The following is an 18,366-nucleotide window of genomic DNA, read 5'->3' as shown; positions in this document are numbered from 1 at the left end:
GACTAAGCTGGAATGCCTCGGAAAAGTATATCCCCTTACCACACCCTTCAAACTATAATACAGCAGCGCTTAAAACTGCTGTTATGAGGTAGAAATAGGTGTGACGGTGGTGCCGGTCAAACAGATAGTTCTACCACCTTAAAAATAACTTTAACGCAATATTTAAACGAGCTTTCGATATAACCCACCCTTAATGTGTAAACTAGCTTCACATAGATCACAATATCCAAGAGCTGCAACAACTTTTGACAGTTGGAGTCAAACGTTGGCCAAGTGCCAGAGGCTTCGCAATGTCAGAACACATCTTGTTTCACATCAAAGGCATTATACTTCCAGCCTCTGGGGACAACTCTCACTCGAAATACTATTGGATATCGAATGAATGCGAAATTAGGTACTATGTTCCCGAACATACCGTTGTTGTAAATGTGAGGTAGTAAATATACTCGTAGCATTAGAATTGAACCATATTTAATCAAATGACTTTTTAATACTAATGATTTCTAATAAATCATCATCAACAACCCATTATTGTTCCACTGCTGGGCACGGGTCTCTTCTCAGAATGAGGAGGATTAGGCCATAGTCCACCGCGCTGGCCAAGTGCGTATTGGTAGACTTCATATACCTTTGAGATATTTTTTTTCTAATAAATATTGTTTATTAATTTCAACGCGATTTGTACAAGTAATATTTATTTTCATTTACCAGTTTTTATGAACATAACAAATTAAAATAACACATTTAACTAAAGTAACAACAAACTAACATTATAATAATACGATATTAATGAGCAGATTTGATTATAAAGCTGGATGCTGGCCATTGCAACGTCTTAATTAAACATGATGTTCTTATTTAGGCTTATAAGACTAATCTTAATAAAAACCATAGTCCTAGGTCAAACTAAGGATCTGTAGGTGTAGATGGAAACGGTATATCATTTAGTACAGTAGTCGTTTTTAAAAGACAATTTTATTCTTATTGGCACACGTTAAAACCATTAATTTACTCTCTTAAGGTTGTAAATTTCCCTGAAGCACTTTGCCAGTTAATTTCTTCTGCTGTGTTAGTACCAGAGAACTTAATACTAGCAATTACCCGGAGCCCGGTCGTGTGATTCTGTTACGTGACAGAGTTGTTAGTGGTAGTGTTCTACTGACACTCTTGTTTGCTTTTTCCCGGTTGTGTAATAACTGGATGGAGGTTCGTTAAAATTAAACTTTGCTCAGTTTTATAGGTGTCTGTAACGTACCTACAGTGAGTAAGTAGTTCTATTTAATATAATAGCTTTTATTTATTTAATATTCTGTTTTTTTTTTAATTCAAGACCTTAATTTTCTATTTGATAGACTATTTTATTTCACACTTTAATTTTTATTTCATATCATTGCCTCTGACTCCTTAAAATTAAACTGAGTTTAATTACTATTTCATTTAGTTTTAGTTTTAATTTTACTACCGTTGCAAAGCAGTTATTTTCTTCTATGTTGGCACTAGAGAAGTTAATACCAGTAATTACCCGGAGCGCGCTCGTGTGATTCTGTTACGTGACATAGTTGTTAGCGGGTAGTGTTCAAATGGCACACTTTTTACCAGTTGTGTTTTTACCAGTTGTATATGTAGGTCCTTCATGTCATATTAAAGTGATTTTTTGTAGTTTTTACTGTACATTTTAATTAATAGTCCTATATTTAATTTTACCCTTACATTTAAATTTCATCTTCCCATTTGAGCCATCCGGATAAGTTTCATTGTGATTTGATATCGGACTTCTTAAATAATCTTAGAAAGTAATATCACTCGCTATTCTTTCGCGCATCCCACAATAAGTTTTAAGGGGTGAAGTTCCATTCAAGTAAAGGCAGTTAATTTCTTCTGCTATGTTGGCACTAGAGAACTTAATACCAGCAATTACACGGAGCTCGCTCGTGTGATTCTGTTACGTGACAGAGTTGTTAGCGGGTAGTGTTCAACTGATACCCTTTTTCCCAGTTGTGTAATAATATGAAGCAAATGTCATATTAAAGTGATTTTTTGTAGTTTTAATGTAGAGTATACTTTTAATTAATAGTATTTCCTTATTTTTAAATTACATCTTCCTATTTGAGTCATCCGGGTAAGTTTCATTGTGATTTGATATATCGAAAATCATTATCACTTGCTTCTGTTTCGCGTATCCTGCAGTTAAAGGAGTGAAATTGGATTCAACTAAAATCTGTTAGCGGGTAATGTTCCTCTGACTACAGATTAATAAATAGTTATTGCTCTGACATCCTTTTTCCCGGTTGTGTAATAAGGAGGCTCGCGTGAATCTTGTTAAATGAAATTTTGGTCTAAAGGTACCTTCTATGTATTCGGTATTTTTTAATAGTTTTAGTTTTTGATTTGATTTGATTATTAGTGTTTTTTTTAATAAGTTAATTTCACATCTTTTATGTAATATTGATTGTGTTAAAAAAATAAAAAAGGTTTTAATTAACTAAACTGTTTCTGTAATACTATCTGAACCTACATATTCTGAAACCTGCAAACCAAATTCAAATTTGTTTAAATTCAAAATCCCCTTTTCTCTAACCTAATATCAGAGTACGCTTGTAACTGATATTTTACTCGTAATATCCGCACTTATTTACGTAAATACTTTAAAACTCATTAAAACTTTCCTAATAAATACCCTTAAAACCTTACAAGGAACAAACATAACTTCTAACTTATTAACAAGTTTATAAGCTGACTTCACTTCAACTTCATATCGCTGAAACTCGTTAATGATGATGTATCGTATTTGCGATAATGAAGGGGTAAGGAAAGATGATTCTTCATTATTTTTCCTTTGTTATGAAGTAAAGACATTGTTGTCATATTGTTTCGGTTTAAACGTTATGTGTAAGTTATGAGTATTTAAGAGCCAGATGAAGATCTGTAGACAGCTTAAAAAGAACGGGTGTGATTTGTATGTCGTTATTTGCAAAAAGTATTCCCAAATGACGACGAAAAGATGACGTAACGTGTATTGATGATGACCAGAAATTTTAGTAATAAAGCCGCCCATGGACATCTAATTTGCCATAAATATAACTAAAATTTTAGTTGTTGTCGACAATAATTGTGTCGATGTCGATATTCATAAAGACTAAATTATAATAAAATGAAGTCATAAATTCATGGTGTCCCTGCTTTATGACTTTTTATAAAAACAAAACCAACTACTATTTATTATATTATCTTCAATGAAAGTAGGAACTTGAAATATAAAATAAAATTTAATCTCCTAATTATAGGATAAAACGTATGTTTTAGTAACGAAAACAATTTTAACAAACCCTCAATCACAATTTTAAAGTAATTCTAATTTCGTATTAAGCAAAAATTAATAATAGCAATTTTATTTATTAAAATTTCATTACACGTTCAATATTATATTCTCATTTCAGGCTAAATTTATTAATCTAAAATTCTACACACTGTAAGCGTCGGTTAATTTATTAATGTGCTAAAATACGTTTTGTTATAAACATTCTACAAGCTTTATTGTTAGATCTAAATCAATTGTAAAATTTTTAACAGTAAGCGTAGCGTATCTTAAATATTTACCAACGTACTTCCTACAAACAGTGATGGCTGTTTTATTAATTCAGTAAGCCAAATTAATATACACAATCTTAATTTTTTTCATCTTAGGTATATCATAATTCAATAGCTAACGAATAATAATGAGTATTTAATGTAGTTCACAATTCCAAATAAACACATTCTTTATTTATTTTTTATCTTATTAGGCTGAAGTATAATTTAAAATTCTAATAGCCAATAATGTTTTATTTTTTAATAGGCCCGAGTATGACTCTAATCTCATCTGTACCCTTACCATGAGTTTTTACGTTTTGACAAATATGTGTGTTTTGGTATTTGTCTACGTATTTGCCCATAAAATTTCCAATCAGCGTCCCTAGCGAATTGTACCAGAACTATAGCGTCAGTAACGTAACATTGAATGTCTAAATTGACAAAATGGCGCTTTATGTTTTGTCTCTCTTTTTTGTGAACATGTGAGGCAGACAAAAAGACTTGAGCACTTACTCAGTCTACTGAAACAAACTGAATAGAATAATGGATTGTGTAGACGTAACGTAAAATTGTGGGATGTTTTGATAACTCATGGTAAGGGTACTGATGGGAAGTTATGATATGGTCTAAAAATATTAACGATTGTTTAATATGCTTAATCACCATTATCAGGTTGTACGTGTTAAAACCTAAAAATATTAAAGTCAATCATCATTAGCCGGTAACTTAATTAATCTTTATTAAGTATGGTGCACGCATTTCTATAATATACTCATACTTATGTTGGAAACATATATAACCGTTCCCTATAAATTAATATCTGTACCAAAACAAAAAAAAAACATTTTATAATCTTACTAATTTATATCAAAAATATTTTAAGTGTTATGTTGTTATTTTATATATGTCAAATATTTAATTATATTTAAATTAAAAACAACGGAAAATACCTTCGTTTGTATTTATGAAAAGTTTATCAATAGTTTATTAAAATTATTAATGTAAATATCTTTACATTTACGTTATTCTCCCAAATATAACACTCGAATAGTGTTACGTGTTTAAAAAATCCTTTATAATGCCCGTTATTTTTTTTAATTATATACCGCTTCCCCCAAAACAATTTCACATTTAACCTGTGGCCATAGATTAGTAAAGATACTTCGCCGCCTTGAAATTGAATGAAGCCCCAAAAGGCTTATTTTAGTAAGTTCTTTTTTTGAATTCTTGACAAATAAAAACTTTTTTAGAGAAAATTTACGAATAAATAACTAATTTACGTAATTTACGTAATAAATAAATAATTATTTCAAATATTTTAGGGACATTTTAGCACGGAGACGTGGCAAAACTTTTTTATGCAACTATTTCATTTCTCCAAACTGGATACATTTTCTTGTTAGGAGTGAGTAATCTTTACTAATCTATGCCTGTGGCTCGAACATTACTTTTTAATCTGTTGCCGTTATCTTTATAAGCCTAGTAAGCTTAAATCTCTACTAAATAAGCATTAGTTCTAGATATACTAGCGTTTTAAGCAGATCTACATTACTCCGCACCAAACCATTCACTTACTGTGTGGTTTAAACGTCACTCCTTCTGAAATAATAAAATTTGCCATTAATCCCATATCTCTCGAATGTTATTGCCCATAACTGTTTTATGTTTCATAGATTACGACTGTATGCGCGGAAGATTAATTTTGACGTTTCTATTAACATTTACATTAAATTGTAATAGAGAATATAATTATGATAATACTAATTTCTAACTATCTATAATGTACACTCTAATCCAATTCAGCATTTAAAAATACTTCTTTATGCTATGAGAGTTATAATTTACAGTTTAAAGAAACTTTGTTTCAATAAATAATGTAATCCAAAATGACGCCTTTTTGTCAAGCAAGAGGGTTTGGATTACATTTTTTATTGAAACAAGTTGGTTATTCTACATGTCTATACGTATTGAAGTACATGCTTAATAGTAACACAAAATAATATTAAAGTACAAATAGTCAAATATACTTAACGCTATTAAAAATTAACAAAAAAAAATATTTAGGTGACTTAACAGACGAAAGTAAGCATACTTTTTTGAAGTGCCCCGTATAAGTATCACTCACAGTAGTGCTTGACAGTGCTGTATCCTTATTATGAGTTTTTACGTTTCATCGAAAACGTTTACAGTTTACGTTTTGGGACAACAGCGCTACCGTGGACCGTATGGGAACTAAGATTTCGCATTATGAGTTTTAATGAACTGAATAGTCAATTGTAACGACATTTTATTTTACAAATATAAATTCAATGCATTTATTTTAGCTTTTTTCATTTAATTTTGATACCTTTATTGTTACGTTTTTGAAACTTATAATGTGGTATTTTAGTTCCGACACGGTCCATAGGGGCGCTGTGTGGGCGAAAACGTAAACTGTGAACATTTTCGAGCAAACGTAAAAACTCATACTAAGGGTACTGGTACTAGCAGACATCGATGTCGCTGGTGCCTGTAGATTCAACTCACGAAATGTACCAGCTTTTAAATATTTCCCCACATTCTCCTCATTTCAAAGGAAATCCATATTCGACGCGCGTGTCTGTAGCGTATACGCGTGGATTTAATCTAAATATATTCCTTACATGCACGAGAGCGTTATACCCGAGCTTTACACTTGAGCTTTACCTTCCTCGATGCAGTTAGGCCACGCCCTCTTTCATAAACTTACCTGAAAAGAAAAAAAATAAGTTTAAACATTGTTCAAATTTAAGATAAGGGTTAAGACTTTTAATAACAGAATATCGTTATTAGTTTTAAAGAAGTCTGTTATAAGTTCCAAATACATTGTTTAATTCAGTATGTTCTTTCTAGAAAAGTAAATTATATAATAGTATTTACTTTTCTCTATATTATAGATGGTTAAAACAGAAGCAGATAATTTTAGAGGCCTTCGGTTTCATGCGTAGACGTAACTTTGTCAATAGTCCAAATTTTGTAGAAAATAATTCATATAATTCTTAACCTACTGAAAAATGTATGTAAATGTATGAAATTAATTTTTTTATGTGATATTGCATATATCTATTTTTATGGTACCTACTGACCATTTATTATAAAAAAGAAGCTAGATTTATATTACAAAAACAAAAAAACCTGATTTAAAATATATCCTATGTCAATCCCACAATTTAGACGAATCCATGGACACCTCATATGTCAACATACATTTGAGGCTAAGCTAAAAAAGTGACGTACATACATTGACATAAATGCTCCTAACTACAGTTAAAAATATTACCATCCACACCCATAGATTAGTAAAGATACTTCGCCGCCTTGAAATTGAATGAAGCCACAAATGGCTTATTTTTGTAAGTTCTTTTTTTGAATCCTTGACAAATAAAATCATTTTTAGAGAAAATTTACGAATAAATAACTAATTTACGTAATAAATAAATAATTATTTCAAATATTTTAGGGACATTTTAGCACGGAGACGTGGCAAAATTTTTTTACGCAACTGTTTCAATTCTCAAAACTGGGTACATTTTCTTGTTGGGAGTGGGTAATCTTTACTAATCTATGTTCACATCATAGATAAGTATAGATATCTCACCACCTTGTAATTGAAGGTAGCCATTAAATGACTTAAACAGCTGACAGTTCTGTCAACCGTTTAATGGCTGTCAAGGTGTAATTTACGCGGAATAATGCCGACATGCGCAGTTAAGACACGAAATCGAAGAAAAAGTGCGAAGAAATATCGTTATATTCGTAAATGATCAAAAACTACATTTTTTTAATATTTTTCAAACACGAAAATAATTGACAGTGATAATTGTAAAAAGGTTACATTTTCTTGCAATAACACAAACTATTTTCTTGATCCAATTTGCAACTTTTGTAATTCCCGCGTAAAATACAAGTCTCGCGCCAAGCGCGTTCTTTTCTTTGTTTATGTTAATGCATACAATCATATAACCCATACAGCCAGTGACTATATAAATGGGCACTTATTATTATAAAAATAACACATAATAATTAATTAACATAATATGCACTATAATTAAATAATTTGAATATATTGCTAACAAGTGTTAGGAGCGAGTAATCTTTACTAATCTATGATCCACATTAACAAAAGTGTACAAAATTTGCTAAGTAAAATCTAAGAAAATGTTCATTGCTCAAAACAAGATACCTACATAAAATTGAACGCGCACAGTTCTCATTAAAATTGATGATTGCAAAGCAGAGCTAATTAGCAAGCCGGTAATAACTGGCAAAATGGCGTATCTGTTACCATTTATTATGACGCAATTATTCTACCATAGACAAGGTTAATCTAAGACAAATATTGCTGTTTCGTTGCTATTTCGCGGTTGAATAAACAAATTATTAGTAATATCTCTTTTATTATGTAAATGTAGCATGCACTCCATCTGATGGTAAGTGTAATCAACCCGCGATAAGATTAGATTCCAAGCTAAGGTCGACGACAGATGCGTTGCTCCCCTTAAGGACTAAGTTGGAACGCGTCGCAAATGTATGTCTTTACACTCAAGTTTACTTCAAACCAGAACATAGAGACTCTTATACTATTCCCACTAGGCAAAAATAGGCATTTGGATAGCAAGGTGGTAGAACCCTTTGTGGTTCTCCGGCGGCACCACCGCCACACCTATTTCTGCCTAATAACAGCAGTGTTAGGCGCTGCTGTGTTCCGTTTTGAAGGGTGTGGTAAGGGAGACATACTTTTCCGAGGCGTTCCAGCTTAGTCCTCAGGAGTAGCGGCGCATCTGTGACCAACCTCAGGTAGGAATATCTAATCCTATCCGGGGTTGATTACAGATGTCCATGGGCGGTAGCAGCCACTTACCATCAGGTGGACTGCATGCTCGTCTGATACTCCTATATTATAAAAAAAACATGGTGAACCTATTAAGACTCGTTAACTCTGAGATTAAGGTAGTTGAAGGTGATAGAACCCTTTCTGGTACTCTGCCCATTAACAGTAGTGGTAACCGCTGCTGTGTTCTGGTTTCAAGGGTGTGGTAAGGGACATATAATTTTCCGAGGCGTTCCATCTTAGTCCTCAGAGGTAGCGGCGCATCTCTAATCCTACATGGGGTTGATTACAGTGGTCCATGGGCAGCAGTAGCTACTTACCATCAGGTGGACTGCATGCTCGTCTGCTACTCCTATATTATAAAAAAAAACTGAGAGAAGACCAATAGTGGGTCAGTAATGGGTTGACCAGGCCGATTTCAAAGCCATTTTCCATCCGACCGATACCACCAGGCTTGTAACAAACTATTTCAAATTGTTCGCCAAACTTTTGCCTGCAGAACATATTAATTCTATACAACGCTATTTGTACATAACTTTATTAGTCGCAACTTTTCTGAACATGTCCTAGTTCTGGCTACTTTATTGGTTGAACTTTTCTAGACATGTCCTACATCTGGTTCTAAAGACATATAGGGAATATACATAAGCTATTTGATAAGGATAAGGATTCGAATAGAGATTCAAAAGTACCTATATCGGCGTAGGAGAAACCTTGGGTGATAGTTGACAACCATCAATTATAAACGACGATTAAAATTGATATTTGTCAGCTTTCACAAATTGAAGCTGCAAACATATTTTTACTCTGACGGAATACCAATCTCTCGGACAAAACTAACCAGCAGCCGCTAGTACATGGAAAAGCCTTTCGTTTACAATCAGCATGTTCTTGTCAATTATAAGAATGGCACTCGTGTGATAGACTTCGTGTGCATCTTATCCAAGGCGTTCCAAATTAGTCTTCAGCAGTAGCAACAAATGTACGACTGATCTCAGGTATGACTTTCTCTTTTAAGGGGTTGGTTACAAGTGTCCATGGGCGTCAGTAGCCACTTACCATCTACTCATATCTATCGCTTGCTACTCCTACATTATAAAAAAAAACCGCGCGAAATTTATAATGTCTGTATTTAATCTTTTTGGTTTAGAATTGAGGAACAAATATCTCAACATGTGTTTCTTCAACGTGATGTTTTCGTCCCCGAATACCTACCTCCGCTTATGATACAAGATGAAACCGGGTGATAAAGATGCCTCCCTATTCCCGTCTTACATTAAGCTCTTACGTCATACCACACATCCATTCTTATTTCTCGCTTCTATAACGTTTATAACACGAATATACTCCCCATCGAAGCTGAACGAATATTCATGTCTCGTGATAAGAGATGCTCTCATTACGTTTAAATCCTTGAAATTTGATCCTTGTGTTTTTATCTGTGCCCGCCGCGTCGTCGCGGCGCCTCCGACTGACCCCCTTACTCCCCTCTTTTATTTGGTTCAAGTGAAGAGCAATAGGCGAAATAGGATTTACCTCATTACATGAATATTTCAATGTTATGTCATTAATTAACTCTACATCAGTGATATCGTCGTGTTCTAATTCTTGATCCTCGTTTTTAAGTAGTATGTTGAAAGTCGCCGTCGTGAAAATAACCACCAAATAATTAATATTTGTTTGACACATGACGTTTAGTATGTTATGATAGAGTTAGTGTTGTGATATTTATGTACATGTTTCACATATGAAACAAAAGGGAGATCGAACAAATCCAATTTTAAAAAATACTTAGGTGTAGAGATTATTTATTTATTTATTTATATTGCATTTATATGCTTAACAAACATTATAGATACATGCCCCATGCGTTTATTTAGCTAGAAAGAGTTTGAACAAATTTGCCGGCCGTACTATGTATATACGGCAGGTGCTGAGAAAAACATGTCTAGGCTGGGATTTGAAATCAAAATACCATTGAGTGCACGAACTAAAGGCGATTCACTTACCAATACCAATCTACAGCCAGGAATATGAAACAATTATGTAACCGACAAGTTGAAGACATGGAACTTTCCACCGATTTCTGGAAACGAAATATAGTAATCGCTATCTCCTAACAACTGTCCCACTCAGCCCACTTCACGAGAAGGGTCAGGACGACCTCCCTCCAATAAACACGCAGTTTCCGCGTAGATTGTGACTTCATATACCGCTGACGAGGCTGCCTGGTGTTTCGCATTTCTTTTTGTAGTATGTAGTATGAACATTTTTTACTTAATTGAAGTAGTATGCGAGCTTCCACCTGACACCACCTGACAGGTGTAAATAAGGGGTAACCTGATAGGTTACACCTGTAACTAGCTTCACTATCTAAGAACATATGAAGGTTCTAGCTGAAGCCGATTATGCGTTGCCGTTTCTGAGGACAAAGTTGGTTGTCTTGTAAGTCAGTAGGTGATATTATTATTACCATTTTATTTTATTTATGCACAATGACGACATTGACGTCTATCGATACCTGTAATTAGCTCAAATAGAATAGTTATGTAAGAGGTTTGCTATGATTGGTCCACTATTGTGTGCGATGTAATATAAAAGTTGGTGCGACTATGGTATAGTTTTCGTGGAAAAAATGATGTTACGGAGTGTCAGTACTAGTCAGTATTAGTCGCTTTTTTCATAATCTAAGTATGTCGCGTAGGAAAGATTCGATTTTCGGTAAAAAATGTTTTCCATTGCCAATTTTTAGTACTAGATACTTTGAATATAATATTCTGATTTGATTATTAATATTTCGTATCACGATTACCTCTTCACACGTTTCACTAAGCCATTTCGACGGGTCCTACGTAAACGGGTGCAAGTGCGTTTTCACAACTTTACAGTAGAGCGATTTGAATGTTCTAATGCGTGTAACTTTAACATTATTCAACTTACATAGTTAAAATTTAAAAATGGTATAATCGAATCCTTTTAAAAAAAAAACTGCATTATACGTGAATCATGTTAAAGTTACAAGCATTAGAACATTCAAATCACTCTTCTGTAAAGTTGTGAAAACGCACTTGCACCAGTTTACGTAGGACCCGTCGATTTGATATAAATGTTGGAAGATACGAGCACATGAAAACAGGACGTGCTGGTCTGACGCATGACATATGGCGTCATGTCAAGGACCCGGGAATCGATGGGAGTTATTAGATTGTGTGGGAAACTGTACATTATGTTCCGAATATTGTGAGAGCGCTAGTGAATGTCATCATGTGTTTAGGTAGTTCTAATACAAGGAAGAAATTACTCAGAATCAGCTCAGGTAGTTTTGAAGGTGGTAGACCCCTGTGTTGTTCGACTCCGGAGGCACTACCGTCGCATCTATTTTTGCGTTTAAGAGAAGCGCTGCTGTGTTTCACTTAGAAGGGTATCGTAAGAGAGACAATAAGTATATCTCCCGAGGGGTTTCAACTCAGTTCTCAGGAGTACGAACGCATGCATGCCAAGTTCGGTAGGTATCTAATTTTCGGTATCTAATCTTATCTGGGATTGACTGTAGTCTGTAGTCCATGGGTCGTAGCCCCTTACCATCCGGTGGACTGCATTTCGTTTGCTACATCAATATAAAAAGAGACACCATTACAAAAGACAAAATCTTCGGATAAACTAAATAAATTATTTAGTCACCACAGTCGAATCACGCCACCAACTTTACTTCGACGAACTTCCACAAATTAACATACCTCTTTGAATAATCTAAACCATTCGTAGCATAGTATAAGCCACTGGTCTGTAAGCCATTCTTTCTCAAAGTTTCTGCTTATATTAAACAAAGACAGCTTGTTTATATGGAGATGCGAATATTTAATTCTCGAGTTCCGGTTTCTGTTTACGTGGTAGGAATGCAATAACGTCAGAGTGGAATGTTTACACTGCTTATCTATTAACATAAATAAACTGTAGTTCTCTTTATTTTACACTGTTATCTTTTAGACGTGCGTAAAAGAAATAAAGGAATGTATTTTATACTGATTTATCAGATTCTTTACATCTTATAGGTTTATTTATGTAGTACCAATTATCTTTATTATTTGGGATTACTTTGACGATTAAGTTGAAACATCTGCTACTACGCTAATTTCACCAGGTGATCGTCGATAATTTCATACATTTTAACGTTTCTATAGCATTTCTAAAGCGCAAGCGGTTGTAGAATGTCAACTTGGCTAGCCCCCCTGGTATCTTTCCACTAGTGCTTTAATCATAACACAGCAGTAATTACCACTGTTATTATAGGGTAAGAAAGTGTAGTGTTGTGTCTCAACTATCGAAATAAGATACCATCAAAGTACTAGGTACTAAATTTTTCTTTGAACAAAAATGGCAGCTCTTACACCATAGAAATGAAGACAAAACGACATTTTCATTACATTCTAAAGCTAATTGTAATTTGAAAGGACACGCGTGGGCGGGATAGATTGCTGTGAAGACGAGACGACGTGAAAATCTCTTGAAAATAACCAGAGTAAGCTGACCTCCCCTGCCCTCTGCGTCCCGCACTACAGAGAAGACAAAGGGCGTATTAGACTTCAATGTGGAGGTCTCATTAAATTTGTGATCTGTACGCCTGCGCCCTACAAGTCAACGTTACGTAGCAACAAGTGGGTGAGACTTGGGCGCGTCTCCGTAATGGTAGAACATATTTTTTCTGATCCATAGCTGGGCTAGAACGACTAGATTAAACACCGATGTCTCGTAAGCAGTAATGTATGCGTTTCAAGGGAAAATTCCCAGTGGTTTACAACGCGACGCTTATAGTGGGGTGGGGAGATAAGGCCATTGACATAAGGGGTGGTGTCGGTGGAGTTATTATTCATGAGATGTTTATCACGTTTTTTTCAAGTATTTGAAGCGATTCTGAATAACAAGACTGGAACTTTGATTATGGAGCGAATAACGAGATTATTTATTGCAGCGCTATAAGGCAATATGTTTTAATTTTGCTAAAACAATTACAATACCATTACTGTATTAAGCGCATAAAAAGAAGTGAACCTAAAGTGATATACTACGATTTGAAAGATTGATGAAGATGACGACCCGCGTGGCGGAGCGGTCACCATACCGGTCTAACGCGCAAAGGGTCCCGGGTGCGATTCCCGGCCAGATAGATATCTAAATGATGAATTTAGATTTCTGGGTCTGGGGGTTTGTGTATTTGTCTATGTGTGTGTCCATGGCACCCACGACACAGGGAATCCTAGTGCCCTACACTAGACCCCACTGTGAGTGTAGAAAGCGTTTGTTTGTTTTGTTTTAAAAGTTCACTATTGCCGACAGGTAACTCAGCTGATAAAACGTTAGAAATAATAATGTGTAAGAAACGCAATAAAATCACCCTTTAAAAAAGTGGAAGATTAAACTCTAACAGCAGTTCAACCAGGGAGGTACCACCACCACACCTATTACCGTGAAACAGTTCTGGAAGTCACTTCAATAGAAAAGTGTGGTTGTCAGCTGACCTATATAAGAAGCTACCATCCTAGTGTTCAAAAGTGCTAACGCATCTGTCATTGCTTTCAGCTATAATTCCTGTTCTATATTAAACTGGTTACACATGTTCTTGGGCGGCAGTGACTACTCACCATCAAATAGACAGCAGCTCGAAAAACAGTCTTACAGTCTGGTAAAAAAATAAAAATGCAATACTTGGATCCATTAGAAAAACATCAAGAATTAAATGAATGAGCGTTAATTGGGTAAAATGAAACAACGGTAATACAAGCTAACAATTAAAGGTCGCTAAGAAACGTCGAGACTTTACAAATGGCTGCTTTTAATTAAGTATTTTATCACTCGTTTTGTCTTCTTCATAAAATTTCCATGTCATTTTAACCGAGGTAGAAAAAGGAGACAATTCTATGTACATCTGTACGTATTTTTACAAGTTTTGATTTAATTCTCCTTGTAATTTGATTAGTTTGATGCACAAAACTTTCCAGGTTTGATCCCCGGCCAGACAGACATCTGAATGATATATTTAGGTATATGATCTGGATGTTTGTGTATTTGTGTGTGTCTATAGCACATACGACATAAAGAAATGAGCTGTGAGTGTAGAAAGCTTATTTAAGTTCGTCTGTATGTCTTTTAATTATTGCAATCGAATTTTAAAAACCGGTAACCACAACTAATTTAGCTGAATTTTGAAAAATTCAGAATTATGAGAATTTTTTTTTCGTTTGGTTTGGATAACAATGCGTAATTAGTTTAGTGACGTCATTCTATATCCATTTTCTAAAACTGATAAATGGAGCACCCCACGCTTTTTTCACAATTACTATTTACTGTTCCTTAATTGATTCCTAGATTGAAAATTATTTTATACTTTTTAGTTTTTTTTTTTATAATATAAGAATGGCAGACGAGCATGCAGTCCACCTGATGGTAAGTGGCTACTGCCGCCCATGGACATCTGTAATCAACCCCAGAGGGGATTAAATATTCCTACCTGAGGTCGGCCACAGATGCGCTGCTACCCCTGAGGACTAAGCTGGAACGCCTCGGAATAGTCTGTCTCCCTGACCACACCCTTCAAACCGGAACACAGCAGCGCCTAACACTGCTGTTATTAGGTAGAAATAGGTGAGGCGGTGGTGCCGCCGGAGTCGAACCACAAATGGTTCTACCACCTTCAAATTTCTTCAAATTTTTTGTTTTTAAACCATATTTATTATTATTTTTTTCTTACTTCCCTTCCCTATTTTTCATTTCAGCGTTAAAATCCACAATATCCGTGCTTGGTATCTTTCAGTAAGTAGATAAAGTAACGAACTGGCGACAAAGACACATCGAGAGTTTAGAAATGACTTAATTAATCGTTATTTGTCTACAACATCAACAAAATTCCGCTCCGGATTCCTTATTGGCTTGTTGATAAAGGCCATTGTAATTATTTGCGAGCTCCTCTTGTTTTATTTGCCAAGTAAATATTTCTTTCTTTCTTTCTTCTTCTTTCTTTTACAACTTATATTTCTGAGAATTAGTACCTTGAGTTAATTAACTAGTATGAACGGAATATTGTTTCAAATCACTCGTGCAGCTTTCTATTGGATTTTAGCATTTGGTGACGTCATTTTACAGTCCAATATGGTGGACGTCCTAAGATGGCGGACCAATTATTTTTCATTCACGATAATATTAGTATCAAATTCGAAAATCTTATTTTTTGAAACTTTTTAAAATACAAATGTATTTATTATCTTCTTTTCAAAAAAGTATTTAAATACAACATAAGTAGCAGTGTTTGGTTTCTCTCAGTATAAGCACATAAATTAACGAACTTACAACAAAGTTCTTACGGTATGTTTCAAAATAAACAGATAAATCAACGAAAAACTGGCAACAAAGATACATGGAGAGTTTAGAAATGACTTAATTAAACGTTATTTGTCTACAACATCAACAAAACTCCGCTCCGGATTCCTTATTGGCTTGTTGATAACGCCATTGTAATTATTTGCGAGCTCCTCTTGTTTTACAACTTGTATCTTTGACTACTTTTATTACCGAACTCGTATTAATTAAGTCAAACGAAATCTTGTTTGAAATCTACGTTTTTTTTATAATATAGAAGTAGCAGACGAGCATGCAGTCTACTTGATGATAAGTGGATATTGCCGCCAATGAACATCTGTAAACTTTCGTGGTTTACTGCGAATGCCAAAATCAGATAATAAACTGCACACCTATTTCTACCTAATAACAGCAGTGTTAGGCGCTGCTGTGTTCCATTTTGAAGTGTGTGGTAAGGGAGACAGACTTTTCCGAGGCGTTTCAGCTTAGTCCTCAGCGGTAGCGGCGCATCTGTGGCCGACCTCAGGTAGGAATATCTAATCCTATCTGGGGTTGATTACAGATGTCCATGGGCGGCAGTAGCCACTTACCATCAGGTGGGCCGCATGCTCCTCCGTTACTACTACATTATAAAAAAAATCTTAAAACACTAAATCTAAAGGAATAAATATGAATATTAGCTTACAAGTTGATTTATATACTAGTAACTTTAATAATATTCTACATTACTATATAAAACCGACCGTAAAGCGAAAAAGGTTATTCTTGAGTATAAGTAAGTGGTTCTTTACGGCAATTCCCGGAGATCAGGGTTCAGACCGCGGAACAACTTGTTATTTAGTATTCCCGATGTTACGGCGACTTATTGCCGAATAAATTCCCAGAGTGGTCCGATTGAATTGCTGAACAGTTCAGGAATTTGAAAGCCGAATTTAATTCCCGCTGTTTAGTTTCCTTGTTGGTTTTGTGTACGTGATTTATGTTTTTTGTTCCTGACTGAGTTTTGATTTATTAATTTTAATATCAGTTATAGTAGTATTATTTTAAATGTGATAAAATATTAATTCGTGTACACTTCTTGTGGAACGAGTGGACCATGGTATGAATGCCAGGTAAGAATCTCCGATTTTAAAGCTATGTGCATATTAAAAATTAATTATCATTTGCTTAAACAATGAGGGAAAACGTATTGAGGAGACCTGCACGAGATAGAGTTCTTAAAAATATTTCAGACGTTTGTGAAGTCTAATTGGAATTTGACTTAAACCTTTCACTCTGATAGGAAACCCTGCACGGGTTGTCTATCAGAGTGAAAGTACCATCAGAAGTGGGACAATCAATAAACCCTTTAAACGCTTTCTACACTCAGAGCCCCACACTAGGATTCCCTGTATCGTGGGTGCCATGGACACACACAGAGACAAATACACAAACACTCAGACCCAGAAACATAAATCTAAATTCATCATTTAAATTTCTGTCTGGCCGGGGATCGAACGTCCCGGGTTCGGGTCCTCTGCGCGTCAGATCGGTATGGTGACCGCTCCGCCACGCGGGTCGTCAATTAAATACAACGCTCATTTCTTTTACACATACTCACATTTGTTTACTAACACATAATACCTAAAGATATCTTCTACGTCCAATATTATACTGTAAATAATAATTTTAATGCACAAGGAATACTTTAATTCTAGCCAGCCACGTTCTCAAAGGGTGTAAGGCGATCTCTTGAAAGTGCTCCGCTCAGCAGTCACTTTATTCTTTGCTTACTAAGAACGCTGTTTTTTTACCTTAAGTTATGTCTTTAGATATATCTTTAGATATATTTCTTATGTATATAACATAAGAAATATCTACTTATGTACACAAGCCACCGTCTATTGTTATGATGCCTGAGTTACAATAATGAAAATAAATTACACTTTCCATAGCACATAAATATGTCTCCCACATTATGTGTGTCGGTGTCATGGACACACACAAATATATAAATTTATCATTAAGATGTCAGGCCAAGGAACGAACCTGCAACTCACTATCAGACCGTTTCACCAAGCAGGACGTAAAAAATTAAATAACTATCACAGAGAAACAGTATACGTCATTTGTCATTGTAAAGGGTAGGTTACCTACTTAATCCTCGACAGGGTAAGGGTCTCTTTGTAGGGTTTAAGGGCGCGACCCAACTTAATCATCTTAGTGTAGACACTTTTAATATGAACTCAAAAGACAATTTGAAAGCATTTTTTATTATGGAATTTGAAGTTTTCAAATTGCAAATGAGTTTGCAATCTACCGGATGGTAAGGTAAAAACCCTGTTCTATGTGGACCTTATTAAACTTGTGTATGGTGATCAGAAGACTACTTGGCGGTAAGACATATTAGATTTAGAATATATCAATAAACTGACATCAAAACCAAAGGCGTATTCAAAATTCCAGGCTGATCGATAGGGGTAACTAGTTTAAAATTATCTTTCCAGATTTGACCCTCACATGCTTACAAGAAAGATGTGCGGCACCTTTGACGTCAACAAAGTCTACTATCTAAAACTAAATATCTATTGTAACAACACTTTACTTGTGACACTTAG

The 18,366-nt window shown here is 34.8% G+C and overlaps 1 protein-coding gene across 1 annotated transcript in view; it reads right to left on the bottom strand.

Annotated features, from left to right (window-relative positions):
- Positions 1 to 18,366, bottom strand: part of Ptp36E (protein tyrosine phosphatase 36E) — a 235,923-nt gene that overhangs the window by 61,010 nt on the left and 156,547 nt on the right. The window contains 1 exon segment of the mRNA XM_073086560.1: positions 5,146 to 5,169. Coding sequence (XP_072942661.1) covers positions 5,146 to 5,169 — 24 coding nt within the window.

Source organism: Epargyreus clarus, unplaced genomic scaffold (genome assembly GCF_041222505.1).
Source record: "Epargyreus clarus isolate Ecla_fem2 unplaced genomic scaffold, WU_Ecla_fem_2.2 ptg000024l, whole genome shotgun sequence".
In the NCBI taxonomy this organism is placed as follows: Eukaryota; Metazoa; Arthropoda; class Insecta; order Lepidoptera; family Hesperiidae; genus Epargyreus; species Epargyreus clarus.
Note: the sequence above shows the minus strand (reverse complement) of the source record. Positions and strands in the feature narration are given on the sequence as shown.